General features: G+C 40.9%; 1 protein-coding gene across 5 annotated transcripts in view; it reads right to left on the bottom strand.

Moving 5' to 3' along the window:
* Positions 1-26,487, bottom strand: part of CEPT1 (choline/ethanolamine phosphotransferase 1) — a 69,954-nt gene that overhangs the window by 5,206 nt on the left and 38,261 nt on the right. For 2 of the 5 annotated variants that reach the window (XM_075521456.1, XM_075521454.1), the window contains exons 2-5: positions 24,215-24,616; positions 20,328-20,475; positions 19,184-19,325; positions 3,790-3,874 (exon numbers count right to left, since the gene is read on the bottom strand). In XM_075521456.1, the coding sequence (XP_075377571.1) occupies positions 3,790-3,874; positions 19,184-19,325; positions 20,328-20,475; positions 24,215-24,610 (771 nt within the window). In that variant the 5' untranslated portion in view covers positions 24,611-24,616. The other 3 variants (XM_075521457.1, XM_075521453.1, XM_075521455.1) reach the window with 3 other exon arrangements.

Raw genomic sequence — 26,487 nt, 5'->3', positions numbered from 1 at the left:
CTCCAGGCTTCTGGCCGGCTGGCATAGTTTCATGACACTCGAACATATTTTTCCCTTGCTCAGGCTGCACTGTTAAGTCAAAAAACATCTTCTGAAAGGTCGTAAAGAAAGAATAATGACAAGTAAACAAAAGGCGCACATAGCCGCAGACTGGAATACTAACTGTAATCGTTCACTAACATTACGAGGCACAGGACTTCTGAAGGTCTCTCTTCAGTCTTATAAAGGAAGGTACCTGTGCTGCCCTCTGCTTCAGTAACAATACTTTGGTATTTAAAGAATGGGGTGAATTTGCTCTTCTACAGGAAGAAGAAAACAATGGCAAGCTTCATATAGGAGTCAAAAGACATTAAGCTTGACATTTCCCAAAGGCAACAGGAGTTCGCTGGGAAAAACACCCCATGAACTCCAAACTACTAGCAACACATCTGAAAATGATGCTCGGGAAAGGCCAAAGGATGAGACCACACTGTTGTAACATCCAGTTTGGCTAGTTATGCTTTATTAACACTCTTCTTGTTGCTTCCACTGTTAGCTGCATCAGTAATCAGTATTAGACTGCACTTATCTGGTAGAAATAATGGGAAACAAAGCTACATACAGAAATTCGGCAGAGGAAAATCAAAGGAGAGGTATAAAAAGGCAGCGCCTGCTAAATTGCTTCACATACAAAATGGAAGCAGCAAGGCCAAAAGCTGGAAGCAGCAAAGGCAAGCAAATAGCACGGAGAAAAGAGGGGAAAAAAAAAAAAATCTGAGTAAAGGGAGGGAGGGAGCTGTACTCAGAAATCTTCCTACAAAGTGGCATTGCAGCCTCTGACTTTTTAAATAAGAGGACACTACAAGGCAAGCCACAAGACTTCCTTGTCTGGTATTCTGTATATCTCTACAGTCCCAGTCCGTGCAATTATTCTGACCTTGATAGTATCTGCATGTGTTTCAGCAGAAGTCAGATGCATGCAGAACTTCACAAGACTATGTCAATAATGTAGAGAAGTATCACAAGCCAAATCTTTTGCAGGTAAATTACGTTCTCTGTTAAACCCTTTGAAGTGGATTACAAGAGAAAAGCTACACTGCACAGAAAGCTTCCAAATACAGATACATCCTGGTAAAAGGAGCATTCCAAATTTTGCCTGGGAAAAAGCCATGCATGTTAATAAAAACAAGTGGCAGCAGGCAAAGAATGGATTAATGAGCGCTTGCCAGAGCCTGGGTTAAAGCAAACCCAGAATCATTTGCCAGAACATTAAACGTCAGGCCTCCAGACTAGATGCCATCAGAGTTTTGTACAGCATGAATTGGGATTTAAAAAAAAAAAAAATACGTAATTAGGAAACAGTCAGGAAAAGAGCACAGCTAAGGGCTCCGGGAAGCAGCAGTGAAGAGTGTGTAAGGAACTACAGATTGTAAGCGGACAGAGGCACTCCCTCCAGAAACTCTTCTTGGCTAGCTCCTAGTCACAAACACCACGGCCAGCTGGGCAGCTCATGGGATCCTGGGAGTCCTTCTCACAAGGCCGGATCCCAGCTGTAGTGTGGAGCTGTACGTATGTACGCTTCAGTCACATCTGCAAGAGGAATAACAACTCATAGCGGGCCAAAACCAAGCTTGCTTTATATTCATGAAGTGTTTGTGCTTTTAAAGATTACATTGTGGAATAAAACTCAAGCAATTGCAGCACTTTTCTCACTTCAAACAGAAAAAAACCTCTATATAATCAATGCATCAAATAAGTTGCACCTAAGCTTGCTCAATTTACTCACATTTTCCAAATGAGGATCTCAGCTGCAGTCATACTCACCATCCACCAGAAATTACCGAGCTCCAGGAGCCTCGCAGAACAGCATTTTAACACACTTTAAAGAGAATCCACACTGACAGAAAGAAGGAAGCCAGTACAGGTACCCACCATTTCACAGAAAAAAAGAAAACTAATGAAAGCAACAATTGACAAAATACACAATTCTGCATTTAGCCTATTCAGATTGTTTTGCTTTTCGCATGTTAGCATAAGAGAGTGGAATGTTTGAGTACACAACCACATTTTATTCCATTATTCCCCCCCCCCAGATAGAAACAAACCAAAAATACCAAACCACCAATTTTGCTGTCACATAAAATATTAAAGGATTGGGGAGGGGGGTGGGGAAAGGAGGGGTTGCGTGATATATTTTGCTCTGCAAGTAGTAAATAACATTTATCTCTAAAGAAACACAAATCTCAAGTTGAATGAAAAAGGAAATTTCCTAATTGTCATGGGAAACCTGATCAAGTTTGTCCTCTGCAGAAATGCCTCCATTAATCCAACACTGGACTTCAAAATAGTTTAATCTTTTGGGAGCTGACTTAGCCAAATGCTGCTGCAACCCAGAACTTCTAATAGATTTCAAGATTTTTCTGAAAAGGGTTATTTAATAGGTTATTTAAGTTATTTAATAACAAAAGAGAACAATTTCTAAGGTCACATAAACATCACCTTGCACTGAACTGCACCAGAGGTTGCTGTGGCAGCATTTTTTCCTCCTTTTTTAAAAAGGGAAAAAGGAAACCAAGAACATGAATTGGGAAATCCCTATTTGTAATCCCTAGTTGTAATGCAGAATAATCGCTGCATGGGGATGTTAATCTCTCTGGAAAAGTTTGGCACCAATAAGCTGACTTGTAGCCTCATTTTTTTAGAATTAGTTCTATCCACACTCATTCTCTTTAGATGGTATTTACTTTGCAGTTTACATAATTAATTGGGGCAGTTGGAGTTTTTTAAGCCTGAAAGCACACGTAGCAAAATTGGGGCAGCCAAGGTTAGCTTTTTTTTCTAGATACTCTCCACAATGTTAGGGGGTTCATTTCTCTAGTTATATGAAGCAGATTAGAAATTCATCAATTTGGGGTGACATGTTTCAGTAATTTTTGACCATCTCTTGGTTTTATTGCAAATCAAGATTTCTTTACCCACCTTAATAATTGCATTTATCAAGTACACAAACAAGATCAATACTCGGGAAGGAAAACCTTCCAGGAAATCAATGCTTTAGATGTTATTTCCAGAAATTTGTTATATTTACTTATGCACATATCTACTTTTCTCTGGGCAATGCTATTTCAACAGCCCAACGCGGCTTCAGTAACCCAAACATAAAGTCAACTTAAACAACAGCCCATAAACTGCCAGCTGACATGGCCTGGCAAGCCTATATAACATATGCAGGATCTATATGCAGCCAGCCCACGATAGTCAGCTTGCTTAATTAGGATGCTCACTGCTAAAAAACACAAAAAAAAAACCCCACCACAACAAAACCCACCAGAAAAAAAAAAGGGATCATTTCTTTTCCCCATACAGATAAGAGTTGTCAGCCACATTCAGGCCAAATTATCTACTGATGGTTAGCAACTGCTCTCCAGAAGTTTCCCCCATATCCTCAGTCCAATTTAGTACTCCTCCGTGGCTGACCTAGCTTGTTGCATGAAATTCATTCAAGTTTTGGCCAGCTCTCTCAAAGGAAGCTGGACTTCGGTGAAGGTACATTTAAGTTTGTGCAATGTTTGATAACTTTCTACCTGCAAACACAAGATACAAAATAGCAGTTTGTTTTAATAACTCTGGTAAAACCAGAATGCACAGTTATTGACATGGGATCTATACTCAAGAATACATATTTCCATTTAAGAGGAAAAGTGAGACCTTCCCCTCGCAAATTAAACTGTGCTACTGTTTGCAGGTAGTTCTTCCAGGTGTCTACTAGATTATTAAAAAGGGATAAAATAAGAACATGAACAAAATTACCAGAGATTGCCAAAAAGGTGGTCCTCCAATCACTGCCAGTAAATGCATGATTATTATGAAGATTTGCACTTCAGTCACATCAATTCTGATTAGGTACAAAAAGCCAAAAAAAAGCAAAATTATTCAAAGCAATTTCAAGTCAGTTAGTTGCAAGCTCAGCAGCTCTCCTCTATCATGCACAGTATAAAAACTCCAAATACCGAGAAACCAAGAGGCAAAATTTATAAATAATTTAGAAAGCAAAAATATATTTTAGTTTTATTGTTAAAAGTAAGAGCCATGCTGTGCTATACTTTGTTTTATTTCACAGTGCAATAAAAATCCATTTTGTCAAGAGGAACAGTTGGAACTCTTCTTTTGACTGATGACTGCCGGTTGCAGAAATAAATATTCAGTTTTAACCTTGCCCACCAAAAAAAAAAAAATTTCAGATGGTGAAATTCAGGAAAGATATTTTTAATCCCTATTATATTCCCTACCTTATTTTTTAATGTAAATATTCTCTCTGAATAGAATAGAAACTTTTAAAAAGAAACCAATGTAAATGGTATAGTCAGCTGCATTGCTAAAGGTTACACAATTCAGTCTCCAGCATGCAGCAAGAACAGAAACCACTTCTGGTTCTAGCATAGCTCGTATGTTTTGTAGAAGGGCAAGAAGGAATGGCTTATAGAAAAGACTGAGTTTAAGACGTTTTAAAGAGCATGCAAAAGTCTTGGAGCTAGCAAGAGGGAAAAACAAGGCCATATAAATCAACTCCAGAAACAGAAGTAAAGAAAAAATACAACTGAAATACAAAGAGGCTGGACTTGCTGGTATATAACATGAAGCCATATAATACTGTCTCATACTGGAGTACTGTATCAAAAATAATCCTTCGAGACAGTTTGAAATATTTATGGCATATTCCTTATCTCCAATAATGCAATTCTACCTAAAGTACTCAAAATTGCTTCTTGTGAATACATGCCTTGCTGTTACAAAAATACAGTTGGTATTATCAGCTGCACAGGCGTCAGGGAATAATGGTTCATGGGGTTTTTTTGCCTGTCTGCCTTAAATGAGCTAAAAGACCATATAATTAAGTTTAATATCAGATCAGCGTGCCACCAAGTTTTCTCTACAGCCTTTCTTCCAGCTTTGGAGTGGATCCTCTCATTTGAGCATCTCCAGTCTGGCCAAAATATAATTTTGTTTCAGCAGCAGATCAATATGCACAAGGGATAATTACGAGGCTGCATCTAATTTCCATGTAGAACAGCCCCCAAAGCATAAGAAAGCAGAAGGGCAACGGTACGTGGTATTCAATGCTATCTCTTATCTTACAATAGATTCTCTAAATGCTGGCTGCTGCTTTCAGCAGGCTGTAAAAACACCGCGTCCATCTCCCACTCTGCAACTTCACCTTTCCATCAGCCAAGAGACTTTCTCAACAACTCCCTAAGAGCAGGACACGCACCTACAGAACAAACAGCAGAAGCAGCACGTGGCGGCACCGTCGACAGCAGGCAAACGGGCTGTGAGGCACCCAAGCCCTGACTGCCGCAAACTCCTACTGCTTGCTCCCTTATAAAGTAAATAAGCTGTGAAGCAGCAGAGGGGAGCATAAAGGATAAAGAAGATGGGAGCAGCCGTACCCATGAACTAGCCAGACTCAGCATACAATGGGGAAGTTCAGCCAAAGCTGCCGGAGGAAAGCTAGAGAAGATTCCAATAAAAGACAGTTTCCTTTGGATGTCTTTGCTTTGTAAATTTTCTTTTCACTACACCAAGCATGGAGAGATGAGATACACAGGAAATAACCTCAGGGGTCCTCCTATATTCTGAGTTGCTCAGTTACAAACCCATAAATTAATCAGAACTGGCTTGGGGAAAAAATTAGTTTCCACAAAGAGGAAAGAATGTTCTAAAAATCCTTATTTTCAGTCCTCATACAAACAAATTGAGCCATTGAGCTACCTTGCAAGAAAAAGCAAAAATGCTCAGCCATGCAAGAAGAGAGATACACAAAACGTCTGATTAAATGCAAATTGCTTCCTCCTAGCTTCTGGAGTCGGCATGGAAATGTGTTTTCAGTGTGTCCAACTGAGGAAGGGCTGAAGCAGCTCCACGAACCCACACAGGTTAATCAGGAATGCATTTTAGCCTATTTCACTGCTTCTGTCAATGACCTAAAAGAATATAAAGCAGTGGAGAAAGCTCACAGAAACAGGGACTAATGACTAATGTAAGTAACTCAAGTTTATAGCTTTCCTTGGACAGTAAAACAGGTTTCTTCTGGCAGCAGTAATCTTAATGGAAAATAAAGTAAGGTCATATACTTAAAAAAAATTTCAGATCATAAAAGACAAGGTATCCTGAAAGACAAGCTTACACAAAACTGGGAGCCCAACCAAATCCATGGAAGCAGTGCCTGGATTCAGGTTAGGGAGACAGCGTTATCTTCTTTACACAGCCATGGTACCACCTTTGCTCCATTGCCTGTAGTTCTGCCCACCATGACTCAAATAAAAATGGCATCAGGCAGCTGGAAAGGGGTCAGCAATGAACTGCAAGTAGATTTGCTTAAAACTCCTCCCTGACTTATTATAAGAATCTCATATTGCAGAACAAATATGAGTCTTAACTTCAATTCTAAATAAAGAGAAGATTTTTAGCACTGAAGGGCTCCTTAAGACAGAAGACAAAGACAGAAGACCAACTGAGGAGAAACTAAACACCTAAACTATCACCTAAAGTAAAGCATAAGTTCTTAATACCAAGGATGAAAAAGGACTAGGAACGTCTTACCTACAGGGGATTCTCTTGTCACCTATACTCATTGAAATCACTGTTGGATGACTTTCTAAAAGACACACTCCATAACTGCAGAGTACATGCCTGATGCTGGAATTATCCAGTGATGTTTTTTTGCAGAATGTCAAACGGCCACTAGTTAGAAATCTAAGAATACAGGAATCCATACAGGCAGCTCCTCGAAGCTAGACCACAAAAGGGAACAACATTTGGAAACAGAAGCTGGGTGAAAGGGAGAAGAGGCACGCTGTTCCTCTATTCATTTAACTTGAATTTAAAATGACTGTGCAACTACAGCATTAAACTGGACTAAATCTATGCTGATGCTAAAGGAGCAGTCATCCCGGCTTCTCTAAAGACCAACCACTTTCTCCCCCAAAAACCAACTGCTCGGCCCCACTTCCTCCCTTGTGCCAGCTCTATGGTCTCATGCCCTCAACTGCATTGGGAAATTGGCTTAGCTAAAATAACCCAAACAAAAAAAAGGAGAAGAAAAGAAAGGTTCCTGTCCCAATTTCTAGCATATAAGCTTTCCTTAACCATTTTGTGTGGCCTCATGAATGATGCAAGCACAAAGGAGAGGGCAGTGGAAGGTCTGCACTGCCTCTTTTGGCAGCTGAACAAAACTGTGCTGAGTCAAAGTGGCTGTGCAGCTACAGGCTTGGACAAGGCAGTAAAAGGAGGAATAAGTGGGAATGAGTTAAGGCTTCCAAATGCAACACAAGTGGACTGCTATCAGTGTTCATAAAAGCCCTAAACAGCCTTTAAAATGTAACACAGTAAAAAAGTGAAAGAATGCAATTAGAAAACAAAGCGACAATGGTTTTGTCAGGAAAGATACTGAGCAAAGGTAACGCACAGCACTACCTGGAAAATGTTAACACGTCAGGCAGTCTAGAGGACGTTCATTCCTACACTTTAATGATTAACTTGTATTTATGAATTCCTTCAAGATAAAATGTGCTAGTAATAAAGATCCATAAATTGCCTCAGTCACCATATTGTTTTTAAACTCTGGTAGAACTGGGAAGGTACCTTAGTAAAATGACAAGACAAAAGCAGGGCTGCATGGAAAGCTGCTTGCTCAGTTTGGATGTAGACTGACTAAAGCCTTTCTGCACTACCCACGCTGGCCTTTTGAGGAAAAGCATACATAGCTTGTTTTAGTGGCCAGGGAAATTATTTGCAAAGCAGGGTGGTAACATTCCTGCTTAAATATTACATAAATAGTACCATATTTTTTTTTCCACACACAAAGTTCCATTGCACATCAGAGTGCCTCTTCCTATGGTAAGGACTGTAGTGGAGTAGTGGATCATTTATCAGCTAATAATAGACAAGCATTTTTAGCTTCAATACAAAAAGGTAGGTACCATGAGGAAAAAAACCCATAGCATTGGGAAATCAGAAGTGGGGAAAGGCCCTTTTGTGCTGCAGACACCCCCATTTAATTACGGCATGCAACCAGCAGCCTGGTACCATAAGCAGGCCTGTAGGAAAGCAAAAACATTTCAAAGCAAGAAGGAAGCCAGCCAGTTCAAAGTCTGATTCTATTTTCTCCTTGTGTTTGTATTTATTTACCTATTTAAATGCTACAGTGGACATCCTAAGAAAAAACAAATGGAAAGAGCTAGCAGCATGAATTCTGCAGCTCAAGAAAGGGGGTTTCTTAAAGCCTCTTAACTGGGATATTTTCAGCAATCACTTGAGCCACACTTCCCCTAACCTGACAGTTTTTTTGCCTGATGTTTCCTGACGAATTGATTCACGTCAGCATTGCCCAAACAGTTTATGTTGCTAGGATGATGCAGAGACACAGTGCACAATGTGTGGCGGATCCCTAATACCTATGAAATGAAGAAAATGAAACAAACCGTTTCCCCCAAGGCATGCCCACACTACAATAGATGGACATAAAGTTATTGTAACAGTTCCTCAGCAGACACAAAGCACTCTAGTTCCAAAGACCACTTCTTCAAATAAACCAGGGACTTTTTCATCTTCTAGAAAATAAACAGAAGACCCTGAATTGAGTTTTTAAATCACCAGGAACATCCAGGCAAAGAACCAAGGAACAAAGATCAGACAGTGAAGACAAAGCAACAAAGAACCTAGACTCGATAGTTTAACAAACTAAAGATGCCTAGACAGAACATCTAATTACAAGGCTGGGAAAAACATTGAAAATGACCCTGAAAAATACTGATTCTGCAGCAAACTGATGTTAGGAAAGAATAACAAAGAGCAGCTCTGCAGAACTGAAGACAGCAAGCAGGGACTAGGTCAAACAATGTCACACTGCACCAGCTACCTTTGTGAACTAAAGACTGTAAACAAGAATATCTAAGTGTTTTAATTCAGATAAAGTTAGGGAAGCATAAAAGTCGTGAGGTTTTAAATGCACATTTCATCCCTCGCTCCCTGTCTGCCTAAATTCACAAGACAGGAGAATGCCTACGGGACTTCAAAAGGCATTCTCCCATCCTTGCAGCCAGACTGCCGTGGGTGCTACTACACACACTGCAACACGTTTTCCTCTATTACTCTGTCCTTCCTTCTCGTGCCAAACTTGAATACAGATTACTTCCTAGTTTTCAAACTTACGTCTTCTGACATAATAGAAGATTATCAGGAACAGTATTATTTTAACATTTTATTTCCTATAAAAGTCTGAGTATTTTCCAGATTCGTTCACGTTAAACACCTTCATTTGCAACTCCTCTGTATGTAATATGCATTGTGCTAAACTGTATTAAAGCTGCCCACTTTTCATCTATGGAAAATGCCAAAGTGTGAGGTGTTTACAAGCAAAAGTCACATTCCACCAGTACAAGTACTGAAGGGTGACACTGCAGAGCTGAAGGAAGAGGGATGCTGGGCTGAAGCTCTCCAGGATTCTGCACATTTACACTTTTTAACTTGATTCCTAAAATCTTTTTGTTTTCCATTGGTTAAAGCCTTTTAAATAATTTCTCCATAGGCTAAAGGCATAACCAAAATTCATTAACAATTTAAGAATTTTTTTTCTGCTCCTTGATGAATAAAAAGCCTTACTACCCAGACACGTAAGTACAAGATTTATCTGTGTTGCAAGAATTGCAATCTGTTCACTTCATATTTTGCCAGATCATGTAGTATTTTCAAGACTATGTTATTATACTTTCTCACTACAAATGTTTGTCACATGAAACAGCTATCAGATGAAAAAGAATAGCGTGAATAGCTATTTCCTGTAGCCTAACCATCTCAGAGATGGTGCAATATGGAAATAAAAATCTATAGCACCTGACCTCAAACTGTGTAAAGAAGGCGTGATGCTTTGCGTGTTCCGAGTAAGTGACTTAGAAGCAGCAGCATCTTTACTTATTAGTTAAGACTAAAAATGAAGATGCTGGAAGACATCTGAAACTACATATGCAAGAATTTAAGAAGATAATTAAATCTGTTTTGTAATTCAGTATGCCTAAAAACTGGTTAAAATTAGCATGCATGAGGGGACTTGTCACAAGCAAACACTTGGCACTCTGTTACGGGCACAAAAGTGACAGAATGCTCTGCCTGGCTCATCCGCTACACACCAGTCCTACCAACCACTGCATTTATTTGTAAAACAAATTTCTTCTTGAACAGCAAAGGCATCCTTTCCAAGGGTGGAGACCATAGGTGGGGTCTACAGACTGACATCTCCATCAGCCCCAGGTCACCTGTGCAGAGGCTCAGAACTCCTCCTCTCTCCTCCATTAGATCGCAATTTGTGCTCACCCATTTTAAACAATTTGCTGTCATTACAGAATTTCAGTTGCTTCCTCTCACATAACTGTCATACCAATGGGTGACTTCGGAAGTCTCCAAGTGTTTCAGTACTAAGGGATTTTTGGTTTTGTTTTGGTTTTTTTTCCTCCTCAAGTGACTTCTCGGGCAGAGTCACAATGCTATTATCACAAGCAGCTAAAAATCTTGATTAAGCTCTTCCTTCCTTTAAATTATTGCTTGCTACATTACCATTTCCTGACACTAAGTATTTCCAGCCTTTCACAGACTGTCAACAAAGTATTTAAAAATTATGTCATCTGACTATCTTCAGAGCACGCCTAACTGGCACTTGGCTTAAATTGTCAGATGCAGCCAGTGGATATGACATACACCATGATTTACCAGATTGCTGATATTGTTGGATCTAAAGTAGAGCTGGTAATTAAGGACTCTTTCTAATAGCCTCATGAAAGCAGAGATTGTGCTGAACCATTACATGGAAAAAAAACCCAGAACAGCAGCATAATTTGCATCAATGCAAGTTTAACAAAGGGTATGTAAACAAGCCACCAAAAACCCCCACCCCCTCAGTTTTATTTAAAATCTGATGCGGTTCTAAGAAGGCTATCAAAAAGCTATTCTTATATCCTCAAATATTTCACGGGAAACTCCTGGCTAATAATCCAGCAACTATGAGAAATTTCGAAGAACCCATCTTACTCACTTTTAATGATACCATTTTATTGGGGGGAGGAACCACTGTATTAAAAAAGCTGAAATAAGGAAGAGAAAGTCCTTTCTGAAGAGTAGTAAACCAGAGTAGAGAAGGATATATTTAGCACAGACATAAGGAAAAGCATTTTGAAAATAAAGACAACCAGGAAATGAAGTTACTTGACGATGAAGCTACAAGCACAGTTAAGCAACTAGACTACAAGGATGAAGTGGCATAGTTCAAAACAGGCATTTTTAACCAGTAACTGGTGATTTTTTTAAGCTATTGCACAGTGTACAGTTCCCTGAACTAGCCAAGCAATTCTTTTTTCTGGTGGAAAGGTGTTTATACAGCAACAACAACAAAAAAGAAAATCTACAACTTTAAAAAGCAGTTCCAACAAAATGACTCTACACCCACACTTATAGAGCTGCTTCCACAACCCTGGTTATCTTTTAGGTCAAGCCAGAACTGTGACAGAATAAAAAGAAATGTTTAAAGCAAACTTTTCTGTTTAACGGGCAGGTTTTTGCTTTGTTTTCAAGTAAAACATGATGCTTTAAAAAAAAATTTTTTCCAGTTAGATCAGATTTTTACTGCTCATTCATACTTTGCAAACATTTTTTCGCCACGTATTAAAGCACTTGTGAAATACCCTGAAAAAGATGTTTTTCATATACCAGTTACTATGTGCATGACAAAGGTGCTGTCTCTGCTTAGTCCATGCCATTGCTTGCCAGGTAGCATTAACGTTCGCTTTACCGTATAGTTCCAGAACCAGGGCCCCAGAGTTCCTGTGAGAAGCTGGATTGCTATTGTACAGAGCATAGACTCCGTAACATCAAATCTACGTGCGAGGGAAAGAAACATTTCAAAACATTTTCCTGAGCACTTCAGTTAAGTAGAACCATTAGAACAGATCTTCAGTCACAGCGTAAAGAGCAAAATCCAGACAACTACTGTGCAGCATTGACATAATTTAAAGGGTAGGTCAGAGGAAGGGAATTAATGACCACAAAAAAAATGAGAGTATTAGTGAATTAACAAAATTGTTACCCACGTAGTATTTTATACATTCAAAACTCCATTCAGAGCTTCTACAATTTACAGTACCACTCCAACACACGGGCAAACACAATCATCAGTACGTGCATGAGGAAACAAAATTAAATTCCTTGCTCCAAGTCACAGCAAATAAAATTCATAACCAAACACAATTCAGGACCTCTCATCTCCCTACCCCATGCTCATATCTCCAAATGACACTGAATATATGAACTCTTCATCTAAAGATGTTACTGCCTGTTTTTTGCCGAGCAGAAGTGCAGACTGCATCTTCAGTTTGCCACCTCTGAGGGAAAGCAAGGAGTTACACCTCCCTGCTCACACAACTCCTTGGCTTTTTGGCAAATAATGCTAAAAGTAGTCAAGTGAGCTCTGGACCCCTATTCAGTGGCAACTGAACTCTGTTCTGTATACATTTATTCTTCACCCCTGACAGAAAGGGATGAAAAAAATATGCTGTAGCCAACAGAGCCACAGCTACCACACATACTCCTTCTGGTAAAATGCAGATTTATAGCATTTTATAATAAAAGTATTTTAAAATGTGATCAAACTAAAATTACATTAAACCATCTAGTTAAAATATTTCAGCAATAACAGATTCAGCCATAACAGAGATCCTGTTTATTGCAGTGCTTATCAAAGTATGCTTGGAACAGAAGCATGCAGACTGCCATCCAGCAACATGTCGATTGATTCAAAAGTGCACCAGAGAAACAAAGTCTATCGTGATTGCACCGACAGAGCTTAAGAAGTGCAGTAACAATGGGCAGTTGCATGCCTGGCGAGAGGGTACACTGCATTTCAGTCTGATAAGCCTTCACAGTTTAATTACCACAGCACATAATACAGTATATATTTGGTATTTTAGGGAATACAGGAAGAGAAAGTCACATACACAAACAACACAGGTAACTTTGGTACTTTTGGACAGCAGCAGGTTCTTTTCCTTTTTTTCCCTCTTATATTACTCTAAGTGATATTTGTAATTCAGACATGGATTCATTTTTTAAACATTATCCAGGAAAACTTAAGAGGGGGCCATAGACCTCGGCATGTGCTTAACTCTACTTAGATGTTGGCAGCGACAAGTCTTATTTTGTATGCTGTCTGCTCTGCTGGGTTCCCTTGTCAAGCTGGTGAGAGTCTTAAGCCAATTAACATGCAATTGATTAGTCATGCATCCAGAATATACTCTTGTCAGTGCTAATTTATTGAGCATATTCCACGTGCAATTCTTAAAAGGTCCTGTTCAATTAAACAAGCCATTAGACTTTACAAGGGCCACCACTGAATCAAGTTTCAGAGTTTAGAAACAGCTGCAGTCAATTCTTTCCTTGTCCAGAATGGTGAACCGAAAGGATTTAATTCAAAGTTGAGAGATTTCCTGAGAAAGTGAACCAACCAAGAACAACAGGAAACAGATACGTAGACTGGAGATTGCTCTGAAATCAAGACAATCGCTACCAATTCAGCTGATCTAATACAGCTTCTTTTTAATATTGGGTGAAACTAAGGGGGAGATTTATGTACCCTCCTCCTCCCCAACACACAGAATTCCTTGCAACAGCCCCATGTAGCAAAACGCAGCAGACAAGAAAAACACTCTTGCCTCATCAGAAAACAGAAGTTATGAGGCTGGAAAACTCAAGGGGATGTGTCTACTATTTAATACTCTGCACAGCAGCACTCTGGTCTGAGAAATGATGGTTCTTCCATCTGTCTTATCCGTATCTACCAAGCATGCAAGTGGGATTACTCAGGCTGGGCAATGAACTACAAATCTGAGCATGAGACAAAGGATTGTTTTCTTAAGGGAACCACTGCAGCAAAAAAAGAATGTTCCATCATCACAACATGAGAGAAAAAAAGGCTAAAAGTCACATGCTAGAAGTCCAAATGCTTAGTTTCAAAGGTTATTATGGAGTTTAATCTTAACTCATTCCAACCCAGCATTTTACTTGGACTTAAGGAAATACAAATAGCATGAATAAAGCAAACTGTACAGAAGAAAGGAAAGCGTAAGCAAATGAAAACTGTTCCCAGCTACAGGAAATTCATCTTGAGGTAAAAATAATATTAAAAGTGAGCCATAAACTTTTCTCCTTTCCTTGTTGTAATACACTTAAGATACGTAAATTTTTCCTTTTGCTGCTCAGTAACATAGATTAAAAGTTGCACAGGTCAGATAACGAAGTGAAGCATGTGGCTGTTATGTTGAAGCTCACTATTTCACAGAGCAGTAAGAACATCTTTCAATGATAAAGGCAGAAATATCAGCAGCAGCATCTCTGCACATGACTGCTTGGTTCCTGGTTTAAAACACTGTTACGGGACTTGTGAGAGGGAAAGGAAGAGGAGGAAGAGGATCATGATGTGGAAAACCCCCTCAGCATTTATGTCAGCCCTCAGCAATTTCAGCTGTATGTATTAATGCTGTAGCAAGGCACTTACACATATTTATGAGACACACACCAAGCACTAGAGAAATGCTGACAGGTGGCAATGAGTGCCTGAAGTACGCAGAAGGCAGCAGGTTGCAAGCAGCAAACTTGACACCTACCACAAGGGTACTTCAACGTATACTTCTTGCAAGCATAGAGAAAGTAATTTCCCTCTGACATCAAGAGAGACTCTACTGAGCTTCAAACTTTCCTCTGCAAATAACCAAGGTGTTAAAAGTTCTTGAAGAAGTGTTGGGAAAAACTCATAAAATGGAAAGTTTTAAGCCCTGTAATCATGGACATTACTGCCTTATCTTCTGCCATAATCCTGAGATCCTGAAGCTGTTCCTAAGAGCAAGAACTCAATGTGCTAAACTTTGACTTGGAAGGCTTCCATTTCCGTATTTTGATATTTGGTGTGAATTGTCTACCCAAGACAACACACTAACTCCTTTTCTGCTAACTGCTAAAGAGGAAAGCTTCATTTTAGCTGCTTTCTGAAATACGGCCTCATTTACTAATCTCTCCTTTATACCTCAGTGGTAGTACTCGCAAGAAGGCTCAGGATGTTAACCAAATTAACCTTCTTCCCTTCCTAAACCAACCCATTACCAAGCGGGCTCTTGCTTCTGTACAACTGCTACAGTGTCACTGAACAAGAATGTTCCCCCAAATTCTCCAGCATTCCTCAATAACGGCTGGTTTGTTAGACAGCCTGAATGCTTTTGCTTTCTCTAGGGACTATTATTCAAACAGTGAAGTAACATTTTTAACTTTTCAGTTATATGAAAGCTGGTAAGAACTGATCCTTCCTCTCAGTGTTTACTGATATGCCTTTATGAAGCATCCTTAGAAGCTAATTTCCATCTCATTGTGTGTATATATATTTACACATATATATAGACACACCCTTATAATTTCCACTATTGCCAACTTTCCATATTTCAATTAAGAAAGGTGGGGATAAACCAGATAATGCAATAACTCATAGGAGAAATGCAGCAACACCCTCACATCTCTGGCTGGACCCTTGATGAGTGCCCACTGGGTTTTTAAAGTATGACTTAGCACTTGCCCCAGTCCAGCACGGCCAAGCATACAAGGTCTTTACCTGTGCAGTGCTGTGTCTCATGTCTCTTAAGACAACACTCAAGTTGCAATGCGGAACCCAGCTCAGATGTGACAGAGACTAATAGCTCTAGCTTCACTTCCAACTATCCTGGATTTGAGACAGCTCCTGCAGAGCCAGACTGTCTGTGCACTGACCTTGCGAGGTTAGATACAGCACTGAGCCTGCATAAACGCAGACATCTCCTAATATACTTCCTGAAGCCAGAACAGTGAGCAGGTGCAGTACTGAATCCAAGTGGAGTAAGTTTGGATCTGGAAGAACCAGAGCTAGTAATCACAACTGGACTCCAACTAACGGCAGGCAAATTCCCTCCAGGGTTTGTGCACCATATTCCCTCATGATTCCAGTTTCTGCACTGTGTTCCTAAAATACCAGATCTGCTTCCACATGTCAATGGGGAAGTCCATTGGGGCTTGCCAGGTTGATTTGTCTGATATGCACAAGAAAATGCACTTTTTCCAAACCAGAGATGCCCCAGTTATGGCACAGCTGTACCCATAGAAGACTAAGCCTGAAACAAAGCTCATTCTGTATTGCAGCACAGCAAGTCCGCAATCCAGATAAACCAGTTACTGTGCTGAAAAACAGAACAGGAGAACAAAGTATTTGGACTGCTTTAATATTGAATGTTTCCCTGCAATTCAGCATCACTTTTTTGTTTCTTCAAATGTGCAGTACATTCCTACTCCTTCACGAGCCCATTCCCAGGTCGGGTGTTTGTTCTTAAGCAAAACTTCTGCATATGATTCTATCCACGCTGTGCCCTGCTGCCTTTGCACTGTTGATGTTACTTATAGTGACTTTTACCGTAGCCAACCCAACTTGCTTTGAGACACCCCCTGCTTCCTCACAGGGAATTTTTAAGCAATACTGACCTCTAGCTATTTTTTTGAGCTATTTAACCAACTCGAGTTGCTTCTTGAAAAGCCTGCATCAGCTGCCAAGATTAATAAAATTATATGACCCTTTAAAGATGGAGACAGATCACAGGACGTTAGCATCTTGACTGATTATTCTACAGTCCTGGAGTAGCGTAGGGCAGCTCCCCGCAGTTGTCAGTGGGAAGAGAGAACCAGCACAGCTGATGTATTCAGTAATTGGGCATAATTAAACTAATAGTTTTCCTACTCCACCTGCAATACTCCACAGGAATTTAGCAGAAACGATCCCACTTCCTCCTCCCTCAGGGTGAACGCTCCTGCTCTGCGGACAGTCGGACACAAAGCTGTGCAGAGGCACAGCTTTAGTGAATTGTCAAGGCTGGTACAGTGACAGCATATACGAATCAGACATTCTGTTCCACAAGCATACACTTAATTTGACACACTCATTTATCTTAATTTTTTGAAGACAATGGACTTTTTCAGCAAGCAAAGTTGATTATACATTTGATGTTCCAGTTTGAGCTGTGTGGAAGGAGTAAAATATTAATCTCGCCCTTTAGCGGTCTGCTGCCCTTCTGAGCTGTTTCCAATTTGCTTATTGAGTTGATCTCTGTAATGAAATACAATTTCTTGGACGTAATCTCATCACAGAAATACAATAAGCGATAACCGACTGCATGCTCTTTCCAGCTTCTTTGGAATGGAAGGCAGATTAGGAATGCTGTCACGTTTCCTAAAACATCACTACTTTTCACAGCCCCCTCAGCGTATTTCCAACAGAGTTACTACGTAGGATAGGCAGACAGGAAAAAGCTACTGTGCACTAAGACCTTCTCAGCTCCTTTCAACAGCTGTCTCCAATTCCACTTATTTGGGAGTAAGAATACCTAAGCCTGTGTGCTCCACTGAATCTGAAAGGGTCAATAAAATACAGACTTTTTTCCAGTTTTATGATCAGTGAAACAAAAGCTTCAGAGAAAACTAGTAGCAAACAGCGAGAATCAATTAACTGGATAAATAATCTCAGAGTTTTTGCCATAGAAATGAACATCAGTTTATAGCAGCCTATTAACCTTATGACACGGGGTAAATGAAGAAACAAATGTGTTTACTATACAGTGCTGTCCATTATCTAAAATAATGATACACACACATTTGTGTGCTTATTGCCTTCTCTAAATTAGCTATGTATTGGTGGATCATCAAATTCTCATAATATAAGGCCAAGCAGAACAATAGCATCTGCTACAAAATGCTGTCTCCAAAACAGAAAGACTCCTCACAAAAGCAAAAAGCAGCAGTTAGTGAATACCAGGAGTAATGTACACATTTGTCTGGAGCACAGCAGCAAATTGGATGGGTTTGATACTTGCATCTGTAAAGTCAAGCACATGCCAAGGTTGGGGTTGTGTTCTCTGATCGATTACAGGAAAACTTTAATTATCAGGGGCCTGTAAAGTTCAAAGGGAGCTAAAAGCATTCAGTGTTGAGACCTTCAGTACAGCATGAAAGTCAGAAGCCTAAAACAGTTACAAGATTTGAGCCAGATGTCTTACCTGAAAGATTTAAGTATCAGAGAATTGGCTGAAGCTATCCTACCTGCTTTGGTGTAGTCAGGATTAGAATAGGGGTCTAGATTTTCTTTTTTCCTTCCTCCAATGGACATTGAAAACTGTTCCAACATCTTACATTTTTGAGCAGAAACAGAGAAGTTTCTCAAGAGAATCTGCATTAGTATTCTGCCAATAAGAGCTGTTATAGACAAGAGGTCCATAATTGTACTGTTTTAGCAACATCTGGGTATCCACAGATCAATAACAATAGACTGTAAATAAACAGCGCATGTTGTAGCATTTTTTCAAAATCCCATACAAACTAAGGGCAAATTTCAGAGGTTTCCAGGTGCAAAATCATTCTGCAGTGTATTTACTTGAAATATATTTGTTAGATCTATGAATGAAAACATAGAATAAACATACTTTTCCACATTAAGGCTAGTGAATCCCACAGCTCACCGAGTCCTTGTGCGCTGTTTCCCCACCTACCCTCACCCAGCGGTAAACAGGACTTTAGCTGTTGACTTTCTTGGCATTGCAGGTTTGGTCCCATTATTGACAGAACCACGGTTTACACTAAGAGGGATTCAGAACTTTGAATTGTAGGCACCATGTCAATGAACACACTAAATTTTACACGTTATGCTTAAGAGTAAAGGTTAACTATACGTCATCACAAGTCAAGCAAGATCAAGAGATAGGTAGTTAACTGAATACTAAAGCCAGACTGCCACCATCTGACAAAAGCATTCCATTCTTGGGGATGAAACACCAGGTACTTTTCCTTATTTATTTAGGTTTAAATCACATCAAAAGCTCCTAATTAACTAATATGACAAAAGGATATTTTACCACTCCTAAAACAAGCCAAGTAACATTCAGTATTAATTGCAGATCCAATAGGTAATAGCTGCCACAAGCTCTAAGTGTGTATGTACAAATATAAACAATTTACTACTGCTCTAAGTACCTGAAATACAATCACATAAAGTGCAACTTGACAGGAAAGCAGGCTCACTTTCAGTTTTATTTTCAGCCAAGGTACTTACATGCCAAAGCGCAACGTTCCAGAGACGTACGTCTGCCAATGCGCGCAGTAAAACATGAATGTTCCAGCAAAACAACAAAAGAACATCCAGTCAGGGTTCGTTCCCAGCTGCACAGCAATACAAGTTCCCAAAACCACAAAGACTGCAGAAGAAAATCAGTCACAGAGTAAAAAGATAAAGCGTGTATGTGTGTAAAGATCCTTACCAGAAACAAATCTAACAAAAGGACCCAGAGAAGGACAGACAGCGTGAAGGTATCCTGATGTGTTTTATTTCACAGACATAAGAGATTAACACTTCCATTTTAAAAAAGTACAGACTGTAAAACGTATATTTAAATGCACACCAGTTATCAGAAGTCCTCAATATTGAGGGTTTCTTAGTCTTCTGCATTTTTATTTAACTTAATGGGATTAGACATCAAGGGACCTGAATGATTTATGCAATTGCAGCCTGCAGCCAGAGTTTTGGCATTTTCTCATGTATCCAAGATTTGCTGGACATATTTTTTCCCCATATTCTGAATTTTTATTATGCCATTAAGAAAATCCAAAGTCTGTCATTCAAGATTCATGCTTCCCACCCCCCCTTTAAATACATGACTGATAAAGTATTCATAAAAATGTAAAGCATAAGAGCTTTAGAATTTAAGTAACCAAAAGCATCTGACCATTCTTTTGCAATGGGGTTAAACTTCAGGCTGGTTCAATGAACTCTACCTACCTAGAAATGAACTGATCTTGCTGATTCTAACCTTAAACTCAGACTTCTACTGTCCCATTGTTTAGGCTTCATACCTGTCTTGCAATCGCTCTATATGAATTCAATCTAAAAATAATATAGAAGAGCATTTTGACAACTTCTTACAGAAATTTTTCTAGAACCAAGACTCTGATAAAGCATACACAGAACGCTGCTGGCTCAGATTGAATTAGTCACATGCTTAATTCTTTTTTCAGTGTAATAAAGAGAAGACGTTTGGTTGATCAAGAGTACTGTCTATGGAAAGAAGGTTGACTGGAAAGCTATACATTCAGCAATATCAGTTGTCCTCTTCTTCAGTAAAGAAGCATTTTTCTGTATTCCAGATTTGATCCCTGAAATAGTCATTTAATCCTCATACTTCAATTAAAAATGACAATACCTGTGGAAAGTGAGTCACAGCCATGATCAAAAAGTTCTCCTAACGGAGTACTGCTATTTGTCCTTCTTGCTTGTTTTCCATCTATAGCATCCAGAGACTGGTAGATGAAAAGGCCACATGCACAAGCAATGTATGCCCAGGGAGGTGCCTAAGAAAGAAAGTCAATGAAAGTAAAAGATTTTTTAAACCTTAAAAACAAACAGAAAAAAAGCCTGAAGTTGAACTCTCTACACTCTCATACAGTAGTTTTTCATTTGCACACAATTCCTCATCACATTCATGGACCTTTCAGTAGCTGGTCCTTGCAGGGACAGGCAAAGGGGGTTATGACACATGAAATGTAAATAAAACTGTGACAAGAATTACTAGCTTAGATTAATAGGTAGCACATTTGCTAAAGCAGCAAGCTGCACTGTGTGTCTGAAAAAAATTAGAGTACTACATCTGCAAAGTGGAGCACAATTGAGCTCATTTTGCTTCTTTTTCCTGTAGGGGTATGCGTAAATTGCCCAAGTGATATAGAAACTGGAAAACTTTTTTAGCCCCCAAAATGTGCAACTGTGTCACAAACACTGAGCTCATCTTCACAAGACCTCAGTGAGGTGTCAAGTACTAAAACACTGCCAAGTACAGGGTATGACCAGGCTGCAGCGGCATTTGAGAACTATGTCATTGCAAAGGGCTCAAACTGTTAGAGTTCAAGTTTAGCTATTACATTTCCCAAGATCTGTAAAGCTTCAGTGCTCTGCAGTACAGCACCTCCACCACCAATTGTTTTTTCTATTGCTAGGTAACAGCAGCTTTGCCAAATCTATGTTAATAACCCTTAATATTCACATCCTGTACAGCAATTTATTTCTACAGAAATACAAATGATACCAAATCCCTGCTAGACCAAAGACTACAATTCAAGCTTTTTTCAGTATTTGAAGCATAAACCATCATTACCACAAAAGCCAGCGGGTTGCCATTAGTCTGTCTCAGTTTACACATCCATAAAACAGCTGTTATTGGATATTTTGCAATCTTCACGTTTGACACGCTTTATAAAAGTGAGCAGCTCTGTTTTACAGACCACGCCAATAAAGTCCAAATGCAGCTAAGTAGCTTAATCAAGCTGACTGGCCTCTCAGAGCTCTGGAGTCCAGCTCCTTTTGGTCTACCCAGCCACGACTCATTTGTAGCACATCAACTTAAATATATTCTTTCTACAGCTTGCATTGCTCCTGCTACCACATTTTACTAAAACAGTTCATTCTGCCTCAAAAGCTGGCACCACGCTCTGCTTTTAGGAGTGTATCTATACAACCGTCACAAGAAGAGAGGTAAGGGGGAAACGTGTCACCCAGAAGCAGAGGATCACATTTAGATAAGGTGATGCTACAGAATTCCATCCCATTATGATATTTCTATTCCTTATGGATAGATTTTATATACGAGGTTTAAGTTCTCTTTCAGTATCATGCAATTTTGCCTCTATAAACTTTAAAAAAAAAAAATCAGACTGCTGGCTCCTCTTTCTTAAACACTACTTTCATTACCAGTGTAGGTGTTTCCACTTAGGTATTATTTGTATCTGCATAAGATTTCACAGCTCCCTCTTATCCAAATCTTTTTTTTTTTTTGGTAAAAACAAAAGTTCAGGTACCATTCCATTGCTCAGCGCTTTGCTAGCTGGGGTCTCCCCAGCTAAGCAGGCAGTAGAACTACGCGTATCTCATTTTCATTTGGCCACCACTGAAGCTGTAAGGGAGAGCTACATCCCCTTGGCTACACCTTTCATCAACAGGAAGAGACAAGCGGCTTTTGAAAAAAGCAGAACCAAGACTGAGCTACAAGGAAGAGACAATTTACATCTGAAAGCAGTAGTGCTTTCCAGAAAAAAAAAAAAAAAATCCGTTTCTGGAATTTCAAAGCCCCATTTTCTTCCCCAGACAGCTACCTGACACTTAGAAATCACAAGCTTACAGTTCCACCACTGAGATGGCATCCTCCTTGTCGTGCCAGCACATGGGGCTGCAGTGCCATATGGCAGATCAGATCAGGCTGAAAGCTACCTCAGCAGAAAGTTATTTTTCAGCTAAAGCGAGAAGACAGTCTCATTCACTTAGCACAAAGTAACTCTGAAACCATTAAACACTAAACAGTGTTTTAATACAGCAGACTACAGCTAACACTATGACGTTCTGACACCGACTGTAGCATAGTGCATACTTCAGTTTAATTACCAACCAAAATACAACTGTTCTCTCAATTTTAAATCATGCTCTGGTTCAGTGGCCCGTACCAGCTGCTAAGTTCCTGAAATACAGACAGGTTGAAGTCTCTCTATCAAACTGAATTTCAGAGTCTCAGCCCCCACATAGTACTGCTATGGGAGTACACGGCAAGTTAAAACCAAGTTGTACAACAACGCCATAGTCTAAAAAAGGAAGGAGCTGCTCTAAGTATTCACTGCTCAAATTTAATATTCACTTTTTATCTTACACCTGCCGAATTCCACAAGTTATTGTGAAACTATCTATTTCAACAGCTCTCTAAAAGAGGCAAACATCCCCTTACTACGTCAGGTGGAACAGGGATGCACAACTGTGAATGTGCCAACCTACATGGGTTTTTGAGAGTCTGGATGGAAGCAAACCGATGCCACTTGACTACGAAGCATCCTCCCAACCTCAGCTGGAAGACTTGGTTACGAAGCAGCTCAGATATTTTAAAAGCTAGAACTCGTGAGACGTTCTCCAGCTATTTGATATGTAATACATTTTCTGTACCAAATGATTCCCTTTTTCAGTGCTTATAGATATAAGCAGCTTTTAATATTCAACATTCAAGTGACAAAACTTTTCCAGTGCACAAAAAATGTAAGTCTTCAAGTGCCTTACGAGGTAACTCTAGTGAGAGAGAAAAGTCTTTGAAACTAGTAACTTGAAATGCCTTGTAAAGACTTTTGTACCCATGCAACCAGGAATTACAGGAAGTTAAGACAGTTCCTCCTGAGGACAGGTCAGGAGCTTTTAGTGCATTCAGAACAAAGAATAAAACTACTGACTTTTATCCAGCCTTCTCACAGCACGGACTCCTCAGGCAGCATGCTGCTCAAGACAACAGCTTTGTGTTCCCACAGCCCATCGCACACTGTACCCGAGGTCCTGATCTGAGCTGCCAGGTAATATGAACTGCCAGGGCCCACACGGGATGAAGAAAGGTGTTCCTTTATTTTAGTAAGCTGGGTTTAAGTCACACCAGCCACAGAGGCAGCAGCTGGCCTCGATCTCCCAAGCTGCACCACTTTGGAGCTCAATCCCTTGTCTGAGCTCGAGTTCCTCGCTGTGTTGCAACTCTAGCTGGGCTCGCGGGCAGACTCAGCTTGCTGCCAACCGAGTCACCTTGCACTTGTTATTGTGTGGTAACTCTGGATCAGAAAGTTTAAGGTGACTAACCCAGTCACAAGCAGAGAAAGAAAATGGGCAAAAACTCCACATGCCATGCAAGACAGCTGCAAATCCATTTCTTAATTGTCTGCACATGCACTCAAGCCTTGTGGGGCTGCAGCTTTCTTGCAGCAGGTCCTTCACAGCTGCTACCAGAACAGCTATTTTGGTTCTAGACCCCATTTCATACAGTGCACATTGGCCGGAGGAACTGCTGTTTCACTCAGCAAGCAGCATGCTAAGCCCAGAATCCATATGTGCTCTTTTGCATGCAAGCACTCACGCAGAGGCACACACATTACAAACATTTATAGACATTAGCTTCACTGTATGAGAACTGTGGGCTGGTCAACGAGAAACAGTTCTCCACAAAGACAAGAACCTACCAGAGAACACTGCCAGCTGCTACTAGGTGACGCTATGAACAAAGCTTGTCAGAAGTCCGCAACTTACCTGTTCCGTAGCTGTTGGGCAGTAATATACTAATAGCAGAGTTGTAAATATATTTATTAACAGTCCAATGATGGTGATCAGATTCGGGGCAATCCAGGATGGAACTCTTCCAACTAACCACTCCCAGTAACCTTGCATTAGGGGTTCAAGCAGGGATCGTCCAGCACTCTGATATTTGTGTTCTTCTAACCGTTTCAGCTGGTGCTTTGACAAGGGAGGTGTAGGCAACTGAACTAGTTTGCTTAACACGCATCCAGCGGCGGGACCGTGACCGCAGCCCGCAGGGGATTCCAGGTGCGACTCCCCACATCGCCTCTTTATATTTCGATGCCCACTCATGGATTTGGCAGCCTCAGAATTTTTATTTGGCAGGTAGCAGCTGTTACGGAGAATCATAAGATCCTGCAACATAAAGTTGAGACATACTGAAGGTGAAGAGCACAAATGAGATTAAGATAGCAAAAGTTTCTAGGCACTGCTCTAAGGAGCATTTCATTTGCCATCAGCAGACCAAGAAGATTTTATAAGAGTTCTCCCTTAGAAAAGACAGATATTTGGAGAATTGCCAAGGGAAAGACAGGAAACAAGTGTTCTCAATGCAGTTATAAAATGGTAAGTTGCACTCGTTTACTTTCCTTGCTGCTTACTGAAGCAAATATCCTGCAGCCACCAGCCTAAATATCATCAGCAGTAGAAACTTACACCACACCACTGACTTATGTTACAGACTCGGCCACAGTCAGTCCCCTCGCATCTCTCCCATAGGAGAGCTAGCTGTACGCAACCAACGTACACCACTTTAGCTTATCAACTGATGGCACTAAAGATTTCTCTGTATTTGCAGTGTTTTTAGTTTAACTGGCATGAAGAAGCTTTGTCTCTTTGGTGAAGCTGAACAACCACCTAAAGGCAGCTATAAGCATTTTTTTTTCAGATCGCTGTTCCTTATTTCAGTTTTGCTGTGGCTTTTTTCTTCTCCACGTTTAACCCAGTTCAGGCGAAAGCTCATTGTCTATTCAGCTTTTAAGATATGCAAGAAACATGCAGGAGCTAGGGAGCTTTAGCTGGTCAAAGACAGCCTACAGACACCAGCACGAGGCAGTCGTGAAAAGAAAACACAGGGTCAGGAACAGTGTTTCCAGTGCAAACAAGGACCCTCGCAATGCTCCATCTCCCTTGAAGGCAGGTGACCAGAAACACGTAACTCTCCACACGAACTAGAGGAAAAGCAGCAGAGAAAGGAGACTAAAAAGAAAAGTTTGCTATTTATCTACAAGAGCTAACCAGGGAAAAAAAAGAAAAAAATCTAGTTGTGAAGTCTAGCAGAACAAAGCTAGAGAGGGAAGATAACAGCTACCTCTAAAGCCATCAGCAATGCACGTACCAGATAGGGAAAATAAGCTACGTAAATCAAAGGTCAATACTGGCATAAGAACAAGTGCTCTCATTTCCACACCTCACAGCTTAATTAAGGCAATATCCAACAGTGAAAAGCCAGCCTCAAAAAGCCCTGTCAGTGGGAGGAGAGGAGAAAGCAAGCAAACAGGGCCTTGCATATGCAGGACCTTGATAAGTTTGGGAGCAGGCAGACTTGCACCCATTCATTTATCAGGAAACCACACTTAGTCACCTAGGAGGTCCCTGCAGGTGTTGTCCTAGATGACCAGAAAAATTAGTTCCAATGCAGAAAACTATACGCTTTTCCTCTCTTCCTGAAGCGTTGCTCCCGCCAAGGAGAGAAAGCAACCAAAGACCGCCTCGTCCTCCAAAACAAACAACCCCACACTGCCCAGCTTCCGCAGGACTTTCACCCGGGCCTGGCTGCTCGCCGGCAAACACCCAGGGGAGGGAAGGGAGGACAAGGGCACCTCCCGGCCCAACCAACGGCTTCGTCCCCAGCCCGAAGGAGGCAGCCCCCGGGGCGGCCAGGACCCACCCGCACCCAGGCCGGGCGGGGGTACCCCAGCCCCCGGCCCAGCCCGCAGCACAGGCCCAAGCCCAGGCCCGACCTCAAGGACCTCCCCCCTCATCCACACGACGCCCTTCTCCCTCAAGGACCCCGTCCCACCTGGGGGGAGCGCGCAGAGCCGGGAGAACAGACCCCCCCCTCACCTCCCGCCCGCCACCGTGGAAATGCCGGCATTTACCTCAATCTCCCCGCACCGGGCGACACTTTTACGTCCCGTTTGCGACGGCCGGAAAGGAGGTGGGCGGTGGCAGCGGCGCGCGCCGGGGGCGGGGCGGGGTGGCGAGGGGCGGGGCGGGGCGGCGAG

The sequence above is a fragment of the Mycteria americana genome, chromosome 20, assembly GCF_035582795.1.
Source record: "Mycteria americana isolate JAX WOST 10 ecotype Jacksonville Zoo and Gardens chromosome 20, USCA_MyAme_1.0, whole genome shotgun sequence".
Lineage (NCBI taxonomy): Eukaryota > Metazoa > Chordata > Aves > Ciconiiformes > Ciconiidae > Mycteria > Mycteria americana.
The sequence above is the reverse complement of the archived record's forward strand: the minus strand, read 5'-3'. Positions and strand labels throughout refer to the sequence as shown.